This window comes from Acomys russatus, chromosome 1, assembly GCF_903995435.1.
Source record: "Acomys russatus chromosome 1, mAcoRus1.1, whole genome shotgun sequence".
NCBI lineage: Eukaryota > Metazoa > Chordata > Mammalia > Rodentia > Muridae > Acomys > Acomys russatus.
Genome location: NC_067137.1, coordinates 112494684 through 112516982, shown reverse-complemented (window position 1 = coordinate 112516982; position 22299 = coordinate 112494684). Strand labels below are relative to the sequence as shown.

Here is a 22299-nt window from a genome sequence, read left to right as displayed (position 1 = left end):
TTTTTTTTAATACCTGAGCTAGAACCCAGGACCTCAATAGCTTCAGTTTTTACATCTGCGAGATGTCCTGAGCAACCCTGTCCGGATCCCTCTGACAGAAGATACGCTGGAAAATGTAGGCACGGTTCATTCTTATGATGGTTCATTTGATGGGTGTTGATTTCCCTGTGAGCGGTGGCTAGGATCCCAAAGGGGCCCCTCCCATGTGCAGCAGCTATGGCGGCTGTGTGCCTTGTGAAGCATTCACCTGAGTCCATTTGAGGTTTGGAGCTCAATGTAACCTGTCTGTTGCCAGCTAAATGTGATATGGATAAAGGAGAAAATTGGGGAGAAGGTAATGCTGTGCATGAGCCCATCCCACCACTGATAAAAATCTGCCTTTGTGTGGAAACTCTCCCGCACAATGTTAATCCCACTAACTTATCTAGATGGCAATAACAAAACTAGAAGGGAAGTTTTTATACTGCATTCTATTTACTTATTATGCCGTGCTACAGCATAGATATGGAAGGTCAGAGGACAACTGTGTAGTGTGTGTGTGTGTGTGTGTGTATGTTCCTCTTCGTTAAGCCTCTAAAGGCAAGAACATTTGTCCACTGAGCTATCTCCCTGGCCCCTAAATTAGAATTTTAGTATTCTTATTTACAAAACAATTTTGCTTATCTCAAGTGTCCACCCATAGTTTCTCAGGTTCCCTGCCCCTCTCCCCCCATTCCTGGCTCTTGTGCATTCAGGGGAAATGCTCTCTCTACCACAGAGCCGCACCCCTAGAAAGCAAGAGTCCTTAATTTGCTATTTTGAAATTCTAACTCAGGCCAGCCTGAACTTGTGATCTTCCTGCCTCAGCCTCCTGTGTGCTAAGATGCCGGGCCTGGCCCATCACCACACCTGGCCAGTTCTTAATCTTATCACGGTTGTATTTTACCAACCTTACCTTTTAACTGGCTGGCCTCATTTAGAAAACACTTGCTTATTGGAGGCCACACAAATCCTCTCTTTAAAACACTAAGGCTGAACCTTTCATTTACTGATTTCCTTATCTGGGGTTTAGATGTGATAAAAGTAGAGACAAGGACCCAAGTTCATTTCCTCTGTAGATAAGCAGAAGCCAGAGCGGCATCCACACACCCAGCCCCTCCTTCCTTCCTCCTGCAGCCTGGAAGGTGGCAGGTTCCCCTGTGTCTCTGGGGTTTGTTCTCAAGCTTCGGCTTCGGTATCCCTGGTCTGCTCTGTATGCCAAGGGCACCACTCCACGGTCCAAGCTGCCCTCCAGCAGACTTCCAAACCTTCTGGGCACATCACCCCACTTCTTCATGCCTCTTCAGGAATGTCCTGGCTATTCTTGGGCCTTTGTTCCTTTACATAATTTTTAAGGTCAGCTTGTTCAGCCTTCTTGAAAATTTCAGCTGGGATTTTGATTGAAATTGCTTTATGTCTGCAGCTCAATTTAGAGACAGATGTGTGAGGATGCCCGCACTGAATAGTTTTTCTCTAACATATAATTTTCTTCACAAAAGTCTTCCATGTTTAAAAACAATTATCCCCCAGGTGCCTTTTATCTTCTTTTGCTATTATAAACGGTGTCACCTTGGAAATTATAGTTCTACTCATTCATTACTGATACATAAAAATATCATTTTTTTATTATTGGTGTTTTATCTAAAATATGCTTTAGTGAACTCATTAATTGTAACCATCTGTAGACTCTTGGTTTCTTTCATGTATGTATGTATGTATGTGTATATGCATGTATGTATTTTAAATATTTTTTAAAAGTGTGTGTGTGTGTGTGTGTGTGTGTGTGTGTGTGTGTGTGTGTGTGTATACCTGTGCCTGAGTGTGGGTATGTGGATGTGAGCTCAGGTACCTGAGAAGGCCAGAAGAGGGTATCAGACCCCTTGGAGCTGAAGTTACAGGAAGCGCTGGCTAGTGACAAACCATTTCTCCAGATTTTTGCTCTTGTTTTTGGACAAGGGCTCCTGTAGCTCTGGCTGACCTCGAACTCACGATTTCGTGCCGCCGACCTTGAACTGGTAAATCTCCTGCCTCCATCTCCCAAGTGAGAGTTGCTTGTAGAGAAGACGCTACTGTACAAAAGCAGGGGTTCGGCTTTTAGTTGGAGGGGACAACAGATACAAAGGCCAGGAGACAAGAATGGATTGATCTAGATTTGCCAGGGGAAATGGCTGGGTTTCCCTCCCCAGGTCTTTCACAGATGTGGTCCTCCTCTGCTAACTCCATTGTCCTTCAGTTGGGATGTTATCTGGGAAGTCCTGGCTGAGAGCCACACCTTGTTTTTCACTGCCTTACCCTACAGGGCAGGGGCAGGCTTGCCGGAATCTGGTCTCTGGAAGACAGAGCCAGGGCCAGGCACTGCTGCTGTAATTGCAGCACTTGGGAAGCTAGAGGTAGGGAGGGGGAGGAGAAAGAGTTCCAGGTCACTGGGCTGCAGGGTGAGGTCCGGGCCAGCCTGGGCTACAGAGGGAGAGCAGACTCAAAAGAAAGAAGAGAAAAGAAGGGGAGAAGGGAATGTCAGGGAAGGATGAAAAGAAAAGGGAAAAGAAAAAAAAGATACAGCTTATTTTGGCTTTTCCTTTCCCCGGCTAAGACATAGAACAAGCACAGGGCAGGGTAGCAGGGCCCTCCTTCTTTTAGCAACCCTAGTATTGTCCACCAGGGACAGCCTATACCCGCTCAAGGGCCTCCTTGCCCTCTTATGACAGGAGACCCTTTGGCTTTTTTCTGGAGACTTGATATAAATAACCCTAACCTCCTACTCTCTCTCTTTGGGGCTCTGCCTTACAGCTCTAGCCTCTCCCCACATCCCTGGAGCCCAGGCTGAGTGTCAGTCTAACCCAGTCCCCTGTTGCTCCAGGGCCCTTCCTGGCCTGTCAGCCAGGCACGAGCGGTTCTCATGAGTGCTGCCTGATTCTTCTTTGCATCCAATTAATTAATTAATTATGCTGGGGTGGAATCCAGAGCTTCCTTATGGTAGGCAAGCACCCCATCGCTGAGTCCCTGTGCCTCTTCCCCCTCTCTCACCTCCCCAGACAGGGATTTCTCTGTGTAACAGCCCTGGCTGACCTGGACTCATTTTGTAGACCAGGCTGGTCTCCAGCTCATAGAGATCTGCCCGTCCCTGCCTCCCAAGTGCTGTCTTTGCTTTTACTCCTATATTCCTTTCCTGCTCTCCAACACCTCCAGTTTCCTAGCCTGGCCACTCCATGCTGGGCTCTCCCAAGCTTTGGGATCCCCTCCAGAGGTTCCTGACAGGCCCATCCTTACAGCAAGTTACTGTGGTGAGAAGGGAGTGGCTGGGCAATCATGGCCCTTGGCACCCGAAGAAGGGCCCACCTTTGAGCTAGGACCCATCACAGTACAGGATGGCCCCTTTCCTGAAACTCTGGCTCTCACCTCTTGTAAACACCGCACCAGCTGGACTTGTCCTGTAGTGATCATAGTACAGTCATTCTGGCAGCTGCTAGGAGGACTCACTACTTACCAAGGGCTCCACATGGCGTGCACCCAGCACTTCTGCCGTGAATGAGTGACCAATGAACAAACAAGATCCCGTAAAGCACTTCACACAGACAACTACCTCTAATTGTTCCGCCAAAGAGCCCTAAGAGACAAATTCGATGTCAGAGCTTAGCTTGTGGCTCAAGAAACATGGATTCATAAGCAGGAGAATCCGAAATTCAAGGCTAACCTGGGCTACATGAGACCCTGAAGTCATTCTCACAGCCCTAGGAATACTTCATAGCCTGAGACTATCTCGAAAGCAAAACACTAACACAACAACAACAACAACAACAATTCTAATATCACCAAAATTTAAAAAGACCATGTCAAGATACTAATAGTGAAAATGCTATTTTGTTTCTTTGGTTTTGGTGGTGGTGGGGGTGATGGTTGGCTTTGTGTGGTTTGGTTTTATTTGAGACAAGATCTTGCTACGGAGCCCAGGCTGACCATGAACGTTTTATGAACATGAATTCATAAGCAGGAGGCCCAGGAATTGAAGCCAACCTGGGCTACGAGAGACCCTGTAGTCATTCTCGCAGACCCAGGAACACTTAACAGTGTGTGCGGTGATTCACCTCAGGTAATCAGTAGTAAACGGTAGGCCTGATGTTCACATCCACGGACTGTTGTGATTCTTTATCCAATGCTGTTCTGTCCTTTGTGGTGGCCGCTAGCCAAAGATTTGACAGGCAGCTAGTTCAAAGTCAGATGTGTTGTCAAGGCTCTTTCTCTCTGGGGCGCCCCTCCCACTTCCCTGCTCTCCCATGCTCGTATAATAAACTTCTCCATGTCATATCTGTCGTGTGGCACATCTTTCCTATTTCAAAGGGTAAACATGACCCAGGTATTAATCACATTTCTCTGCCTAAAAGCATGGGGAAAGCTTGGCGTGTGCACATTTGTAATCCCAGTACTCAAGAGGCTGAGGCAGGGGTCTCGAGGCTAGCCTGGGCTACATTGTAAGATCTTGTATCAAACAGAACAAAGCAAAACCACATAAGCCAACCACCACCACCAACAAAAACAAAGAAATGAAATGAATGATTTTGACTGTTAATATCTTGCCACTGTATTTTTAAATGTTGGTGATATTTTGTTGTTACTCTTATTGTTTGGTTTGTGTTTTGCTTGGAGCTGTCACACATACACTTGCTTGCTGTTTGCTTTTGTTTTTTTGTTTTGTTTTGGTTTTGTTTTTGTTTTTCATCTTCTCTGGCTGTGCGCCTACAAGGCAGCAGCAGGTGCTGTTGTTTAGGCGGTGCCAAAGGACAAGATCAGCACAGGTCCAACTATCTCACAAGAGAGCTGTGAGTGCCAGAAAACAAAGACTGGAATCCCCACTGCAAAGATAAGAAGTTGCCACTTGCCTCCTCCGGGCTTGCAACCTGATCCACTCTTAAGCCTTTAAACCCTTACCGTCCAGCAGGGAAGCCCCTCCTCCACACGGTCCAGCTGCCCGGCTGGGAACTCAGGGAGGGAGCCATTAGCAAGTGGGACTCAATTCCAAGGACCTGTTTGTTCGTGATGAGGTGTGAGCTGAGGAAATGAGGACCAGGCAGGTGAGCCCCTCGGCCCAAATTATTTGTTTGACCCGAGTGCTAGTCCGTCGTCACCCACCCCCCATCTTTCACCCTGAGCCTGTGTAGAGAAAGGAGGCATTTCTACTCTGGAGCTGTGTTTTAAGCTTCGATGTATATTTAATTTCGTTTCACAGGTAAAGCACACAATAGTTTCTGGACCAAGGTAAAATGTTAGTGATAAAGGAGGTTTGAGTTTCTTTTATAGATTAGCCCTAGTCCCAGCCTACCCTCGTAAGCAGTGACCACTCCTGTGACTCCAGCACACCCAGTATCTTTCCAGATCTTTTCTTCTTCTTGTCATTCAGTTTATTTCTCAAATAAGACCCAGAGCACATACCACGAGAGCCATGCAACTTCTCTTGATGCTTCTAAACGCCAGCTTGTGGTCGTTAGCCCAGAGGTCGTGGGAACACGGACATATGCAGACACAGGCACACACACAAACCAAACCGATGTGTGCTCAAAATCACATTGCTGGTGTGCAGTTGTCTCCTCTCTGGGTTTCAACCGTGTGTGTGTGTGTGTGTGTGTGTGTGTGTGTGTGTGTGTGTGTGTGTGTGTACTACATATATAAGCTCGGCAGGGATGTAGTAGAACACTTCCCTAAATGCTCAAGGTCTTGAGTTCCATTCCTTGCACTGTGGCTACGCAGTCAACAAATGCATTCAATTGCCTTATATACTAGTAAATACACACTTAGCTTGTTTCTTTTCTTTTTTTCCCTCCTTTGAGACAGTCTCCCCATGTAGCCCAGACAGGGCTTCAACTAGATATCCTCCTGCCTCAACCTTCCAAGTTTTGGGATTGCAGGTATGCATACCACACCTAGTTCCATTAAATGTGTTAAAATGTGTGTGTGTGTGTGTGTGTGTGTGTGTGTGTGTGTGTGTGTGTTAAATACTAATCCTTAGCTCTCTAGTCTAAGAATAACATGGGTTTCACCAAAATAGACTTGAGGCAGAATTGTCAGTGGGGGATGGGAGGCATGGGGCTGGGCAGTGGTGGGTGAGGCACACGAGGAAATAGGTATGCAATTAGGACTGAGCTAGGGGAAGGCTAAGGATTGACCTCTGCCTTGGGTGGAGGCCCAGCTTCTCCAGAGGACTCCACCCACCCTCCTCCATTGGTCAACCTTTAGACAGGACACTGAAAGCTGCTTTGGTCTAGACCAGAGAAAGGTCAGGATGCTTTTGGAAGCGCACAATCCCCAGGCTGTCAGAAGGTTGAGCGAAGAAATGGCAAATCCCTGGCTTCCAAATCTAAGACCCCAATAATCACTGAGATTCCAGACTCAGCGTTCCCCAGTCCCTGTGTTGTGTCCTCCCCCTTCCCCCAAAGCAATCATCCCTCAAGCTCCACACCCACCCCTTGCACTGCCCCTCCCTGCAGCCCATCAGCCTTTTCCTAAGGGGTGGGATCTGAACCCTTGCCTTGTAGCTAGTCCAGGGAGCCTGGGTACTCAGGTCCTCTAGTGAGAGCAAGTCTATATCCTGGCATTTGGGAGGCTGAAGCAGGAGGATGGCTGTGAGCTCAAGGCCCACCTGGGCTACATAGTGAGTTCCTTGCTTGCTTCAGAAACAAACAAAACAAAAGGTAGCCTATACCTTTACTCCTAACATTTGGGAGGCGGAGGCCAGCTTATCACCGTGTGTTCCAAGCCAGCCAGAGCTACATAGTGAGACCCTGCTTTAAAACAAACAAAACAAAGCAAAAACAGCCAGGCATGGTAGCACACACACTTGTGATGCCAGCACTTGGAGAAGGTTCAGGAGGGTCATGAGTTCAAATGCATCCTTGAATATTTGGTCAGTTTGAGGTCAATGTGGAGTTGCATGAGATCCTGACTCGATAAACCAAACCAAAATATAAAGACCGTCTGTAGGGGACCTGGGGCCCTTCATGGTAAAAATCTATAATTGCTATACATTTTATGCCTGTGAAAACCCCTGCAGCTGCGCGGGGGAGAGACAGTCCTGCTGGCAGAACACGTGTCATGGAGGCATGAACTCCATCTCGAGACTCCATGCGATTTGGGCCCATACTCTCCATACTGGGAAGGTAAAGATAGGAGGCTGTCTGGCTGTTTGGCCTCTCCTATAAGCTAAGTTCCAGGCATGAGAGACCCTGTTTCAGGAAACGAGAAACAAGGTGGACGGTATCTGGGGAATGACAGCCGAGGTTGTCCTCTGGTCTCCGCGTATATGTTGTGCGTGTGCACAAACCCACACACGTACACATAACTACTCAAGTCACCTGAACTCAGCATGGCGGTGTATACTGAAAAAGGAGGGTCCTAAACTCCGGGCCAGCCTGGGCTACATAGTAAGGCCCTATACTAACTAATGAACAACAAACCTACAGCCATTTGAAGTAGTTCCCATGAATAGGTGCCTGCCAGGGGGTGACCCCCTGTGTCACAGCAGGGGGGGGGTCACACATCACAGCTCATAGAAGGAAGATTAAGACTCACTGAGCTGCAAATAGCTCTAGCTCATGTAACTGGAGAGCATCCAAGGGGGAAAGCCAGTCTGTGGGGGGGGGGGCTCATAGCCACTATACCACCCCCTCCAAAGACACAGCCCAGGCTGCCCCACAGTGCAGATCTGAAACTGGCATAGCTCCACACTGCTCTGTTCCTCGTTAGGCAAATTGCTAGATCCTTCTGGGGTCATTCTAGTTGGAGCACATGGGCTCTCTCTGACCTGACTTGCTCTGTCCATATGGAGGAGTGGGCTGTGGTCACCATGGCCTCAGCGTGGGCCCCAGGGCAGATACAAGAGCTGTCTGTCACTCACAAGAGGTGTGCTTGCTGAAGTCTTGAAGAATTTTCCTTTTCTAACTGCTCCAGACCAGAAGAAGCATCCTAGATATGGTCCCTCAGCTGTTTAGTGGACAGTAGGCTCCTGGGGCACTGGACTACCAACAAGCCATTTCTGCTCCATAGTTGGCCCCACCAGGAATGAAGACACCCAAATGACTTTGGCAGAGTGGCAGCTGCCTGAGCTCTTTGTTTTCCTGGCCTCCAGTGTATCCTAGACAGGTGAAGGAAGCTTCTGGTGGTGCCGCTGCTCAGCAGAGCTCAGGGATGCTTGACTTTTCATCCTTTAGGACTCTCCCTAGGACAATAGAAGCCTGCATGGGTAGATCAGGCCTTGGGTCCACAGGTGGCAGGTGGCCTGCTTGTGTAGGCAGGTGTGGCTGAAGAGATACCCAGAGGAGCCCTCCCTTGAGGCTGATCTACTTCTCTGCTCTCTGATTCACAGTAAATCCAGCAGCCCTGTGGTGGGGGAACTTCTGAGGTCTCCCCCACTTTATCAACTGCAGGAGAACACTCACTGTGCCTCATTAGCACTTTTCCTACTAATGGTCTTTGGCTTGGAGCTGGGAGGAAGAATGTGGAGATGCACTTTCTTTTGTTTCTCAGAGAGACAGGGTTTCTCTATGCAGCTCTGGATGTTCTGGAACTCTCCCTGCAGACCAGGCTGGCTTTGAACTCAGACATCACCTGCCACTGCCTCCTGAGCGCTGGCCACCACTACCAGGTGAAATGTGTCTCTTTCTTAGGTCAAGAATAACTTTGTGGTCAGTTTGTCTGGACACAAAATGGAGTCAGAACAGCATCTTATTATGTATTCCCTGGCTGGCCTGGAACTCACTTTGTAGACCAAGCTGGCCTCGAACTCACAGAGACCTGCCTGCTTCTGCTTCCCAAGTGTTGGGGGTAAAGGTGCGTGTACCGGTTTCACAGGCCTTCGTCCTGTGGTTCTGTCTAGTGCCTTACCCTAGATCACAGGAAAGTCTTGACAATTACCCTTAGATCTGCTAAGGAGTGGGTGACAAGGACTCCACTATGCTCCTCACAGAAGGAGGCTGAGCTGGGGAGAGCAGAGCCTGGAAAGGGTGAGAGGCTGAGCAGCATAAAGCAGGTGCCTCGATGGGCTCACAGTCCTGATTTGGGGGCAAGGGGGGCGGGATCCAAGGAAAGAAATAAAAGGTCACTGGGTACCAGGGATGAAAAGCCTTGCTTGCCCTCTTGCAGAAGGAGCATTTAGTTGTTTTATAGAACTGAGTATGGGGAAGGGGCAGGGCAGGAGAGATGACTCAGTGGTTAAGGGCACTTGGGGCTCTTGCAGAGAACCTAGGTTCAATTTCTAGCACTCACATGGAGTGGCTCACAGTTGTCTGTAACAATCCATCCAGGCCCTCTGCTGCCCCTTTCTGGCCTCTGAGGACACCAAGCGTGTATATGGTGCACATACATATACAAGCAAAACACTTATACACTTTAAAAGCAAAACAAAACTAATCTAAAAAGCAACAACAACTTTGTGTGTTTTGATGGCAAGAGATTGATTGGCTCTGGAAGGCAAAGGGAACTAAGTTCAAATATGGAGTCTGAGCTGTCCAATAGCTGGCAGAGGATGACCCCCCCCCCCCAATGCGGTCATGATGCCTTCCAGGCAGCAGCAGCGCCCATCTCCCAGGAGTATGGAGACCATCCACTGGGATGGCCCTTTCCGTCTCCAGCCTTCTCGGGCCAGATCATCCGGACTCGAAGCCAAGTCCACGCATTCCATTTTGTAAAACTGGATGGGTCGTGTGCACGGATTTAGACACGGTCTCCAGCTTAACCACAATGCTAGCTGTTGCTGCTCAGTGCTTCAGGATGCAGACACTGGGTCTCACTCAGAGCCGGAACCACTAAAAGAGCAATTTGTTATGAGGGTGGGAGACTAGGTCAGCCTCTGCAGAGATGGGAGGAGTGAGACTTCACAGTGACTCCAGCTTTGTAAGCGAGAAATCTTCAATAAAGAATCTCCCTGAAATACAAAGTGGTACCCATTTGCTACACATATTCAATATCCATCTCTCATTGGAAAGTGGTGAGTCTGTCTGCCAAGCAGCGCACTTTGAACAGTGGCTCGTTTCTGCTGCCCCTTTACTTGATGGAAGCACTTGAGCAGCAAACCAGTGATTTTTACAAATTATTTCAAGGCAAACATTCACTTGATCACCCTAGTTTAACTTGGAAAGCTACTTTCTGAGGGTTTTGGAAAGAAAGGAAGAAAAAATAAAATAAAAAGAACGGCCATGGCTTAAATCAGAATGCAGAACAGAATGATCAAAAACGTATGTTCTCTGCTCAGAGTTGACTGGGGATGCTTTCAGATACAAGTACGCCCAGAATTCTAAAGTTTCAGAGAGAGAGAGAGAGAGAGAGAGAGAGAGAGAGAGAGAGAGATCACTGTCATTGGTTGGGCACAGATGTGTCTCGATGTAACTATTTCACTTGCAAATATTACATGGACCTACCAGGCAGAACTGAAAATATATGTACCTACAAAACTCCTCAGAGGAATAAAATGTTCTTGGGAGACTGTTTAAAAGGCAGCTCTTCGTAGTGTCTTGCAGACAGGGTGGTTCTTTTTAGCTGACCTGTCCCACATTTGTCTCCTGTCTTATGATGAGTGCCCCCTAGGTTACACTTGATGAACAGGGTATTTTCTCTCCTGACTCATAAGTTACCCACAACCCCATGGCAGGAGATGGACCTTAGTGACTTTAAATCCATGAACCTCTGGCCCAGCAAAAGACTCTTACATGAAATAAATCTAGATTCATGGCAGAGATCAGGCACCATTCAAGCCTTCATCCCTGATCCTCCTGGAGATGGGCAAATACCACTCCCCCCTCCCCACCTCCCCAAGAAAACAAACCCAAGACTCTACCAGGAAACTCATACTCAGATATACTGGCCTAGGAAAGCCCTCTGTGGAACTGAATAAAAGAAGCAGTAAGGTGTGTGTGTGTGTGTGTGTGTGTGTGTGTGTGTTATTCTAAAATTATTGATTCTCTAGCTAAGAATCAAACAAATGAAAGACGAGGTTCTCTGAGTTTTTTTTTTTTTTTCCTCCCCTTTCTCATCAGACATAGGTGAGGGAAAGTAGTCAGAAGCATCCAGACAGGCTGGAAAAGGGTCCAGCCTCTTTTGGCAAAACTAAGGCAAGTCTAAGACTATGATGGTAGGATGGAGGCTGTGACAGCACTGTGCCCTCCCAAAGGTCTGGCTCCCCCTTTTCTGCTCCTCTGCCTGTATTCTACTGTTGAAGGCTCAGCTTCTTTAGGAAGTTGACAGGCATCCAGGGCTCCATCAGTGCAGATATTGACCCAAAATGATCTGGTATCCCCTTCCCTGATGAAACAGCCTCTGGTTCCCTCATTTTGATGTCTGTTTGGTGTAAACTAGATCTCCGGATGCAACGATAGGCTAAAGCTGCAGCTTAGTGGGCGCAGTGGCGGCCTAGCAGGCTAGCCGGTCTGGGGTAGGCATCCAGCGCTGCAGGCTGCACACATAGAAAACCCCAGCCCTTGGTAGGTGGAAACAAGGCCATCAGACACTCAAGTTCTTCTAGGTATATAGTGAGTTTGAGGCCTGCCTGGCCAGGGTTGGACCTTATCCCAAAAGAGATAGCCGGAAAAGGAACGTCAAAGCAAGTGGCCACTTCAGCAAGTCTAGTTTTTAAAATGTGAACAGGGCAGCCATACCACCCAAGCTTTCACTGACAGTACATTTCTACACTGTCGCCCAAACAAGCAGAGCCCACTGTTTTCTGTTTTACAATACTCTTCTCTTCAAAAAAAGGGTCAACTTTACAAAGTATCTTTCAAGTAATAGATGTCTCTCTTTCACCCAAAATACATACCTTCCCCCCAGATAACTAATCCCAAACAAAGTTGAGGGGATAACTCTCCAAGCTGAGCAGCTAAAAGCTACAGAGCTATTCTATTAGCAGATCAATAGTTTTTCTGAGAACGTTTCAATGACAGCTAAAAGAAAAAAAAAGTTTTTTTTTAAAACCTTATTCATTTGAAAATAGATGGAAAGGTTAGACGGAGCGGAGTGTAGAATGCTTAGAAAACAAAACAGAACAAAAACAGCCTTGAACTTCTTTTTATGTCCTAAAATGTGTCCTTTGCTTTCCGGGTTGTTGGATTGGAATGCAATGCATACGAACGGTAAAGGAACCGCCCCCTGTCTTCCCCAGCCAAGCATTTTTCTTAATTAGATTCGTGCCAGCAAGGTCTTTTTTTTGGGGGGGGGGGGGAGGTGTCTCAGTTTCCTCGGGCAGCCCCCCTAGGCACAAAGAAGAAGTTTTTCCCTGCCTCTGAACTCTACTTTCCCCATTCTCCCAACATCCTACCAAAGGACAGTGTCACCCAGAAAACACACAGGACAATTCCGTCACATAGAAGAAAATGTAAGTGAGACTAAGACCAAGAGCAGAGCCCATGCGGGGAGCCAGCCTTAGCTGCCCCTCAGACGCTGTTCTGTTCCTCTGGGGTGGGGCGGGGGCTGTTCCGTCAGCCTCTTCCTAGCTATAGAGGAATCCACATTCCAAACTAAGGGAGAGATACATTAGTAACGAATGAGTTTATGCAGACTTGTGGCTTCAAGAACCCCTAGCAGCCACAGAAAGAGCTCTGCCCCGACGGGACCTCACAGCTTCCGCTAACAGTCTCCATCCAAGCAAGAGCTCAGATGTTATTATGTATCCTAGATTCAGCGACTCAGAAGATTCTCTCCTCACATTGATTTCTGCATTTTAATAGGTCCCCTGACATTGGAGCCATTTAGCTGGTAAGGTCCTGAAATGATACCTACTAGGATTTTTTAACACCTATTTTGTGTGTTGAACTGACTGGCTCTGCCCTAAGACAAGCATTTAATAACACAGCAGTCATTCTTGAGCCCTGCTTAAGTGTCCCCTCCGGTGGGCTGGCTTAAACAAGAGTGACAGAAATGTCCTCTAATAACTATAGTTTATCCATGTCTTTCAGAGAATAAGTGGTGCGTTCTCACCTCATCTGCTGTTTTTAATGGCAAATGGACATTGCTTTTGAAATATCTTTCTTTCTTTTCTTTCATTTCCCCCCCTCCCCAAGGCTGCCAGTTGAAAGTTGAAATCTAGCTAGAACGTAATGGTAGGTGCCAGCTTTCTGAATTACAGGGTGAGTGCCTGAGCTGATCCTAAAAAGCAAGTGTCTTTTTTATACCGCATAAAAGGCTGAAATGTTTACATATCAAAAGGCTATAGGCCAATTTCTGTCAAAATTACACATGAAGTTAAGCAGTACAAGCAATTTATTTAAACACTAGTCATTGTAGAAGAATTCAAAACCATATGCTCTTTTAGCAGATTTTCACAAACGCATCTGACCCATGACTTGGCTAGACATACAAGCTTCATAATTTACTCTAAATTTCAAATCCCCTCGACGTTTAAATAAAAGATCTTCATTAATGAGGTTTACATGAGTGAAAACGTTAGAAGCTGATATGGGTTAGCTAGGGGCTTCGGGAAGGTCTGCGCCGCCTGCTCTCATTTTCAAATGACTGACTTTGCTAATCATTTCAAGAGAAAGTTCCTTTAAGAACAAATTACCCTCATTTGCATTCTGTGATTTTCAAAAGCCACGGTGGGTGCAGTGACTTTGAAACAAACTTTGGTAAATAACTCAGCTGAAAGCCGATTTCTGCAACCCAGGAAGGTATTTTCTCTTTCTGAGGCCTTGGGAAACACATTATTGGGGGGGGGCGGTTGGGAGGAGACACCCCTTCCTCGCCCAGAATTATGTGGCACTTTCCTACCACTTTGATTCCTTGCCGCTTTTATTTTGAACTTGCAAAACTTCTAACAAAAATCAGCTAGTTAATGCCCTAGGATCAGAAGCCGCAGACCCCGCATTTTGACGGTGGTGCCTTCCTTGTAGTAGGGTGGTCCCAAGCTCCTTGCTCAATGGCACAGACCCAAACTCTGGAGGAAGATCACCAGTTGGGGCTCCCTGAGAAGTCCTGCAAGGGGCAGTAGAATCAGGGAACGGCTTTTTAGACAGATTTTTTTTTTTTTTTTAAAGCCAAAATTCAAACAGCAAAACCAACTTCCTTGGTGAAAACCGTAGGAGGTCTCAGCAGCCCTCTTGGCTTCGGTGGGGGTCCTCCCATCTACGGCAAATATTCCCCATACCTTTGAAAGGGATGCGTCAGGTTTTGTTTTTTTTTTTTTTAATTTCTTCTTCACATAACTCGGAAACTCCTACCTAAACCATGTACCTAAAAACGCTACCTAAAATGTCCAACTGTAAATTGCTCCATGTGTAGGCAAAAAAATTGAGTGTTAGGAAATAAATTTTGAGGAGCTGGGGGGCCTTAGATTCGTTTTCTCCCCCGAAGAAAAAGAGCTATGAGGCTGGGGTTTAAGGATAGTGGGGAGACAGCCCCTCTGAAAAGATACCCAGATGAGCACTCCAAACGTGGGCCCTACGTTTTAAATCAGAAAGCAATTTAATCTACACTCTGAATCAATTTGGAGACAACAGTGAGGCAAGAGCGATCTTCGCTAGATGCCAAACAGCAAATATACCTTATGCATGTGGAATCCGCTGATCCATTCTTTAATATCTTAAAAATGAGGGCTGTTATTGGGTTGCGTGACTCCTCAACAAACACATTTTCATAGACTTCTGCGTGGTGATTGCTTTGTGTGAAATCGTGTTTGGGTGATAATAGAGAAAATCAACAGCGTGTTTACTTATTTCTCACTGAAGCCTCGCTGGCGGCCTCCGGATGCGCTGGTCCTCCCATGCTGAGCCGGGCATGCGGGGCGACAAACAATCGCTTAGCAACTGGAGGGGACAATTTGCGTGCCTCGCATTTGTTATTTCAATTGCTCCCGGCTACTCAGGACAAGATTGTTTCTAGTGCGTTGGGGACACTTGTAGGGTTTCCGCAGAGAAAGCACAGCAAGGGAGCTGGGTGGGGCCCCCGACTTCCTTCACTGAGTCTGCCTCCCCGCGGACAAAGCAGAACAACCTTGGGCCGAGGGGACAATTGTACCAGAGAGGCCCCGCCACCGGTGAGCTCTCCCGGAGCGCCACCGGTAAACCAGTACAGTTGTGTGGCTGGGATCTAGTAGTTCCCTGCTAGGAAAGTCCTGTCCTCGAGGAAAGAGCTCTAAGACACACAGGCGGGCAGGCAGGCAGGCAGGCAGGCAGATAGACAGACAGACAGACACAGACAGACTGACAGACTGAGTGGATGACCTTTCTTTATTTTGAACTCATGGGAACAGACCTGGCTGTTGGCTTTGGGCAGGGGTGGGGCTAGCACACTCCTTTGTTCCAAATGAAAAGAACAGAAACAAGTACTCATTAAATACTAAGGTTTTAAGAGATTTAATTAATCTTGGATTTGGTTGGATTACTTACAATCCCGAGGCCTCCAAAGGACGGGGATAGTTTGCCAGGTGGCAGTGTTAGGTCTTGAACTCTGACACCCTGGACTCCAGGTGAAGCGCCTTTTCCCTCTAGATCCCTGGCACAGCTAGAAGGCTTTAGGAAATCAAGCATTGCAGCGAAATCTGGGGCTTGCTAAACCTGCTCATTAAATACCAAGCTGAAAGAGACACGAAAGGGTGGGCGTGGGTTGCCTTAATCTTTTCAAAACTCTGCTGCTCTTTCAGGTCTGTGTCTGACTGAGTACCTGTCGCATCTGTGACTGAATCCCTTTTCAGAAGTTGCAGGGGTCCAGGAATCTACCCCAGGTGTTCCATGGCCCTCCTATTTCTGCCTGGCACCCCTGCAAAGGTTCTAAGAGATCTGTGCCCCCCTCCCCACATGCCCCTTACCCACTCACAACCACCAACGCAAACGAACACAGCGAAGTCACTGCTCGAAACTTCGGTGTCTATTTCTTGCCCATCATTTTTTTCTCCCCTCTGAACTGAAGGAAGGAAAGATCGGAGAGCAGCCTGTGTCTCCTGGAACCTGGTGACTGTAAAGTCGTTGCAAATGGAAAAAGTTCACTTCTCTAGGTAGGCTTGACCTTTCGGAAGGAGGGAGGGTCACACTTCCGTGAGACTTTATGTTTCTCTTAAAACAAAAACCCAAAACTATCGCCTCCCCAAACTGAAGCCCGTCTCTATACGGTCCTCTAACTCGCCCTACTACCATCTCCAGTTTGCGAAATAAGCAAAGAGCCAAGTGTCCCTGGTCATGCGTGGGTGAGATGAAGGGTGCAGAGGCCTAGGAGAAGCTCTCTGTCCTAGCTCCGGGTGGCTGCTCCACGCTCTGCCTGAGTTCTGCGTCTAGGCGGGTTCTCTAATCCAGGAAGAGCAATTAACAAGAGGGGTCTCTCACAGTTCCAGGGAGGAGTTAGTATTTATTGTTCGACTTTAGACAGCTTTGAGGCCATCTTGGGTTTATCAGTGAGCGAGAAATCTCCACAAAATGGATTAGACCTCCAGGCGGTCCTCTACCGGATCCTGCTACTGCTGGAGAATGGCCCGAGCGAAGGCCAACGGTGGACCTCTCTGCAGTTCCGGGGCTGGCACCTGAGGGGGGGGGCGACCTCCGGCCCCTGCTTTCCTTCCGCGCAGACGGTCGCCTGCCTTCCCGAAGGGCGCCCAGCAGCCTGCGCGCAGATCTGGGCTGGCTGCGCCTCCCGCGGCCCGACCGTGCCACACGGAGAATCCCGCAAATCATCACGGCCGCCCACAGTGGCCCGACTTTCGTCTAGGCCGCTGGAGTCCCCCAGAGGCCAGCGCGGGCCTGGAAGGACGGCTAGAGAGGCCTTTTGGAGAACTCACATTGAAGAGAGGGATGCCATTCTATATGCTGAAAAGAATATCTCCTTCCTCAGTCCCCGTAGTCCCCATCAGAATTAAAACCCCAAATCAATTTTGGGGGACACAGATTTTCCTCCAGAGTAGTAATAATAATAATAATAATAATAATAATAATAATAATAATAATAATAATAATAAGAAGAAGAAGAAGAAGAAAGAGAAGAATAGAAGAAGAAAGAAAAGAAGAAGAAGAAGAAGAAGAAGAAGAAGAAGTACAGAACCTACCGGCACCCACGCGGGAAGCCTCTGGAAGCATCGCTTCAGAGCGCTCCTCTCGGTGGCGAATTTTAAACAGTGGCTGAATTTGGTCTTCACTGATGTGTTAGGATTTAGGGGGCGTCAGTGGAGTTTTCAGACCCGAAGTTATCGCATAAAAGAAGACAACTCTTAGGAAGCCAGACGCATTTCGTCTTCATCGTTTTTGCTTTGAGAAATTTTGGCTTTCGCAAAACAAAACAAAACAAAACAACAACAACAAAAAAAACAACAAGAGAGTTTGGGGAGGAGACGGGGAAAAAGTGAAAACAGCGAGTTCGCGGGGGTGGGGTAGGGGTTGGCGGCGAAAGAGGGGTGGGATTTTTCAGTCTTATTTGAGGAAGGACGCAGTCACCCTTATTTTCTAAAAGCAAACAAAATCATTAATGGAGTAAAAAGTAGTCTTAAAGTAAACTTGGCCACAATGAATTTGAGCCACAAGCAGAGGAAATCGCACCCCATAATAGAGAGAAAAGGGTCGGGGCGGAGAGGTCGGCGGTGCAGTTGTTAACGGCGGCGGGACAATAGTATTAATAAGATTAACCTGGGCAATTAGGCTGCCCGCCCAGTAAGGCCGGGCCGCGCCGGGGCTGCAGAATGGAAAAGATTAGGTTAATTTCATTAATTCTCAATCCACAATCTCTTTTTCCAGGCCATGTAGCCCCCCCTCCCCTCCTTTTGGCATCTCTCCTCCCCTGTAAGCGCTCGCCTGCACCCCCCCCCCCATCCCACGCCACCCAAAGGAAAAGAAAAGGACCAAATCTGGTTCTGTTTGTCATCTGCATATTACCAGGAACTAAATCCACGATGACGTCGACTCAGTATAAAACCAACAAGAGGTTGAGCCGGTCCGAGCTGCGTCCTACCCGCGGGTTGAGTTCAGCTAGGCGGCGGCAAGGGGAGGAGAGGGCGGGAGGAGGGAGCGCGGACGCAGGGGGCGGGGAGGGGCGCGAGTTGCGCGCTCGGCCGCGCTCTCTTTCGGTTTGCTCCGCCGCGAGAGCAGAGAGTGGGAGAACCCCCAACCCCCACCCCAAACAACATCACTTGGAGCCTTCTTCTTCGGCGCGTCCCCGCCGCCCCCGGTCCCGGCGCGGGGCTCGGGGATGCCCGCCAGCATGTTCAGCATCGACAACATCCTGGCCGCCCGGCCGCGCTGCAAAGACGCGGTGCTCCCGGTGGCGCCCAGTGCCGCGGCTCCGGTGGTCTTCCCAGCTCTGCATGGGGACTCGCTCTATGGCGCGGGCGGCGGTACCTCCACGGACTACGGCGCCTTCTACCCGCGTCCTGTGGCCCCTGGAGGCACGGGCCTCCCGGCGGCGGTCGGCGGCTCCCGCCTAGGCTACAACAGCTACTTCTACGGGCAGCTGCACGTGCAGGCTGCTCCCGTGGGCCCAGCCTGCTGCGGGGCTGTGCCTCCTCTAGGCGCCCAGCAGTGCTCCTGCGTCCCGACGCCCACAGGTAGGGTCGCAAACGCGCACGGGCCTTCGCCACCGCGGCAGTCGGTGGCTGCCGGGGCGTGGACGCGCGATGCAGCTTGCTTTATTTACCAGACATCAACTTTTCCCCTTTGCAATTATTCCCCTACCCCCATTTATATTTATTTATTTACTTTTACTTATTTATTTTGGTCACTGGGTACGGGTCTTAGTACAGGTCTGTTGCAAACTTCTTCAGGCTAGATTTAAAGAAAACGAGATACCTGGAGTCTCGTGGCGATTCCACAAGCTCGCAGAAATTAATTGAGGGCGCGGGGAGACTATGATTCTAAAGTGCTTTGGGCTGGCTTTGGATGTGTGCGGGAGGACTCTCGATTCCGGGCATCCGTGGTCTCTCTGCTCCCCAAAGACCTGGCACCCCTTTGCAGACCTTTTTCTTTTTAAGTGAGAGAGGGCTGCGAGCGAATTGGCGTACGGTACCAAGGGAGGATGACTAACTGGCGTCCCTCCCTCTGTCGCAGGGTACGAGGGTCCGGGCTCTGTGCTAGTGTCCCCGGTGCCTCACCAGATGCTGCCCTACATGAACGTGGGCACACTGTCGCGCACTGAGCTGCAGTTGCTTAACCAGCTGCACTGTCGGCGGAAGCGGCGGCACCGCACCATCTTCACCGACGAGCAGCTCGAAGCCCTGGAGAACCTCTTCCAGGAGACGAAGTATCCAGACGTGGGCACTCGGGAGCAGCTGGCCCGGAAGGTGCACCTCCGGGAGGAGAAGGTGGAGGTAGGCAAGGGGGCCAGAGTGTGGCCGGAACGTCTAGCGGTCCACCCCTGCGCGCGGTTTTTGCCGGGACCTCTTTGGAGCTGCGGCCACTGACAGAGCATCCCGGAGGCTGCTTTAGGCCCAGGAAGTGGAGTGGAAATGCGGAAGCGCTGAGGGTGTTTCCCCTCCTTTTGTTGGCCCCGAGCGCAAGGATTGCTCACTCGGTGAGGCTGAGATTCCACTCGGGGCCACCGGGGTGCTCTGGCATTGGTGGGCAGCGGCCTTTTGGTCACCACTGTTTTCTTGCTCCCTTGCGCAACAGGTCTGGTTTAAGAACCGCCGAGCCAAATGGAGACGGCAGAAGCGGTCTTCCTCGGAGGAGTCGGAAAACGCAGAGAAGTGGAGCAAGGCCTCTTCGAAAGCCTCGCCGGAGAAGAGGGAAGAGGAAGGTAAAAGCGATTTGGACTCGGACAGCTGACGGCCGCGGGCCGGCCGGGGCGCTTGCCTGACGCAAGGACTTGCACAGACAGACGATGCTACTTGCACACTCCCTGCCTTGCGGGAGAGGGTCGAGAAAGCAACGAGGAGCTAGCTGTAAATATTGTACAGGCCCGGGACCGCCACCGGGGACAGGCGCGCAGGGACTGCAGCCCCGCTGTCCTGGGCTGCCTGCGTGAGCCGCGTTCCCCACCGTAGTATTTATAGTTAAGTTAACGGTGACAATACAATAAAGTGATGGCGATGTAGACCAGCCATGTTGTATTTCGTACCTTAGTGCCATCAGTTTAGGCCTAGGAAAGAAATCTGTTTAGTTGCCGTGTGGAAAGCAATTAAACGCAGCAAAGTAGGGGTGAGAGGGTTGAATTGGTCGTGTTGGGTACCATGGGCGGCCTTCAGGAAGGGGTGTTGAGTGGGAAACCCAGGTCTCTTAAAGTTTCACCTCTTCTGTCATTCCGTTCTTGCTTGAACCTTCCTCAGAACCCCCACCTTCCCCAGCCACTCACTTGGGGTCCTCGCCTTCGAAGCCCCCAGACATAAGGCCAACCATGAATTGAATTCCTGGGCAAAAAGGCCGCTGGGATGATATTTCCCAGGGTGTTGGTGCTTTCTTTCTGGCTGTCACCTCCCCAGGGAGCTGTCCCTTCCTCCCTGTGAGCCTGGAACGTTTGTTTTTTTCACCACACAGACCTGGTACTTGCACCACACGGGAGTGCCTGAGAGCTGTGTGCAGACCGCCTGCGGGGCACTTGCTTTAGACAACTCTGAGTCTTCTGAGTTTTCCAGCTAACACTCTCTCTCTCTCTCTCTCTCTCTCTCTCTCTCTCTCTCTCTCTCTCTCTCTCTCTCTCTCTCTCTCTCTTTCTCTCTCTCTCTCTTCCCCCCACCCCCCGACTTTGTAGAACTCCTTTCCAGAGGAAATGATTGACTCCTTTCACTGAGGACTCTCTGTCCCCCCCCCCCATACCACCTACCCCTGAGGGAAGGAGCGCTGCTCCCCATCTATCTACGGGGCTAGCCTGACATTTTCTTGTTCTCTGGAAGAGGGAGGTCACTCTTCCACAAGATGGCTTTAATATGTTAAACTCTTAATTGGTTCTACCTTAAGTGTGTTTATCTAAGAGGAAGCCAAAGCCCCAAGGCCCACTCCGTAGCTATGGAGCTGGTATGGGCTTGCTCTCCCCCCTGTGCCATTTTGTATATTTGGAGGAATATCATAGCTGGACATATGGCTGGAAATAGTGCAGGAAGAAAACAGTGATTTATGGGAAAATCTCCCCTCCCCCACAGTTTGTAGGATTATAAAGCCAATGTGACTAAGGCCAGAGGAAAAGACACAAAAATATGTAATACAGTGATTTTTCTTTAATTTGGGATCTCAAGCTACCTTGGACTCCTGATCTCCCTGCCTTCACCTTCTGTGCTGGGATCACAGGCAAGCCACCAGCTCCACGTCCTGCTTTTTAAATGCACATCCTTGGCTAAATGCTTTTTGCCAAAAGAAAGGGCTAAGGAATTGGAAGACAGATCTGCCTACCGGGGAAGATCTCCGTGGCCCATCCCTAAGCCTCCATCAGTTTGAGCTGTCTCTGATGCAGGCTTCCATAGCTGTAAAATAGGCACAGACATATGGGGTTATGAATGTTTCCAGGCATTAATTAAGAGCACCTGGCATGAGAAAATATAGTGTCTAAATAATAATAATAGTAGTAGTAGTAGTAATAATAATAATAATAATAATAATAATAATAATAATATTAGCATGGCTTTTATACTATGTTAGAACTAATACTTCAGAACTCAGTTCATCTTCCAAGAACTCTGTGAGATGGGGCATATTGTCAGCATCTTACAAGTGAAGGTGTTTCTGAAAGGTTAAGTACTTTTACATCATGCCGTACACAAGAAATGAAGGGCACGGTGTTTTTTACCCAAGTGAATTTTGTCCATAATTGGAAATATTTCCAAGAGTCACAGTTTTTGTGAGAAGCATTCAAAGAAGCTGGCCAATTCTAGATGAGTCTTGGAATGGCTTTTAATATGCCTTCACCTTAGATGCCGGACTTCCAGGGTGAGGGGGCATTGACTGCTGTGCGCCCCACTTGGTAACAGTTGTGTTGCTGGACACAGAGGACTCTGCAGGGGCATCCACACAACAGTGTAAGGAAGGATAGCATCAGTCTATCCTGAGGTCTGGTATCTCATTTACAAAAACCTCCTGTTTTTCCTTGCATCTGACCTGTCCTCTAGCTTGCTATAAAAGGAAATCTTTGTTTTGTTTTGTTTTGAGACAGGGTTCCTCTGTGTATCCTTGGCTGTCCTGGACTTTGCTTTGTAGACCAGGCTGGCCTTGAACTCTCAGAGATACCCCAACCTCTGCCTCCCTGAGTGCTGGGATTACAGGCTTACACCACCATGCCCTGCTGGAAATTTTTTATTTTTAAAGAAAATCTTAATTTTTTTTTCCTGGTCTCTCTATCAAGTGATACGGAGAAAGGTTGTGGAGAGAGTCCTCCCCGAAGAACACCTGGTGAGAAGTCACCTGGATGTGAAAGAAGCTT

The 22299-nt window shown here is 48.8% G+C and overlaps 1 protein-coding gene across 1 annotated transcript; it reads left to right on the top strand.

Annotated features, from left to right (window-relative positions):
* Positions 1–18033: 18033 nt before the first annotated feature.
* Positions 18034–19949, top strand: Gsc (goosecoid homeobox). Its single transcript, XM_051154387.1, has 3 exons — positions 18034–18502; positions 19002–19261; positions 19563–19949. The coding sequence occupies exons 1-3, from the start codon at positions 18148–18150 to the stop codon at positions 19716–19718; spliced, it is 771 nt and encodes a 256-aa protein (XP_051010344.1). The 5' UTR covers positions 18034–18147; the 3' UTR covers positions 19719–19949.
* The last annotated feature ends 2350 nt before the right edge of the window (positions 19950–22299 follow it).

What these genes read in the sequence shown, in the direction of transcription:
- Gsc (XM_051154387.1), top strand. Translation starts at nt 18,148, where the DNA reads ATGCCCGCCAGCATGTTCAGCATCGACAACATCCTGGCCGCCCGGCCG. An exon ending in CTGCGTCCCGACGCCCACAG is followed by an intron (nt 18,503 to 19,001) that starts GTAGGGTCGCAA and finishes CCTCTGTCGCAG; the next exon opens with GGTACGAGGGTCCGGGCTCT. An exon ending in TCCGGGAGGAGAAGGTGGAG is followed by an intron (nt 19,262 to 19,562) that starts GTAGGCAAGGGG and finishes CTTGCGCAACAG; the next exon opens with GTCTGGTTTAAGAACCGCCG.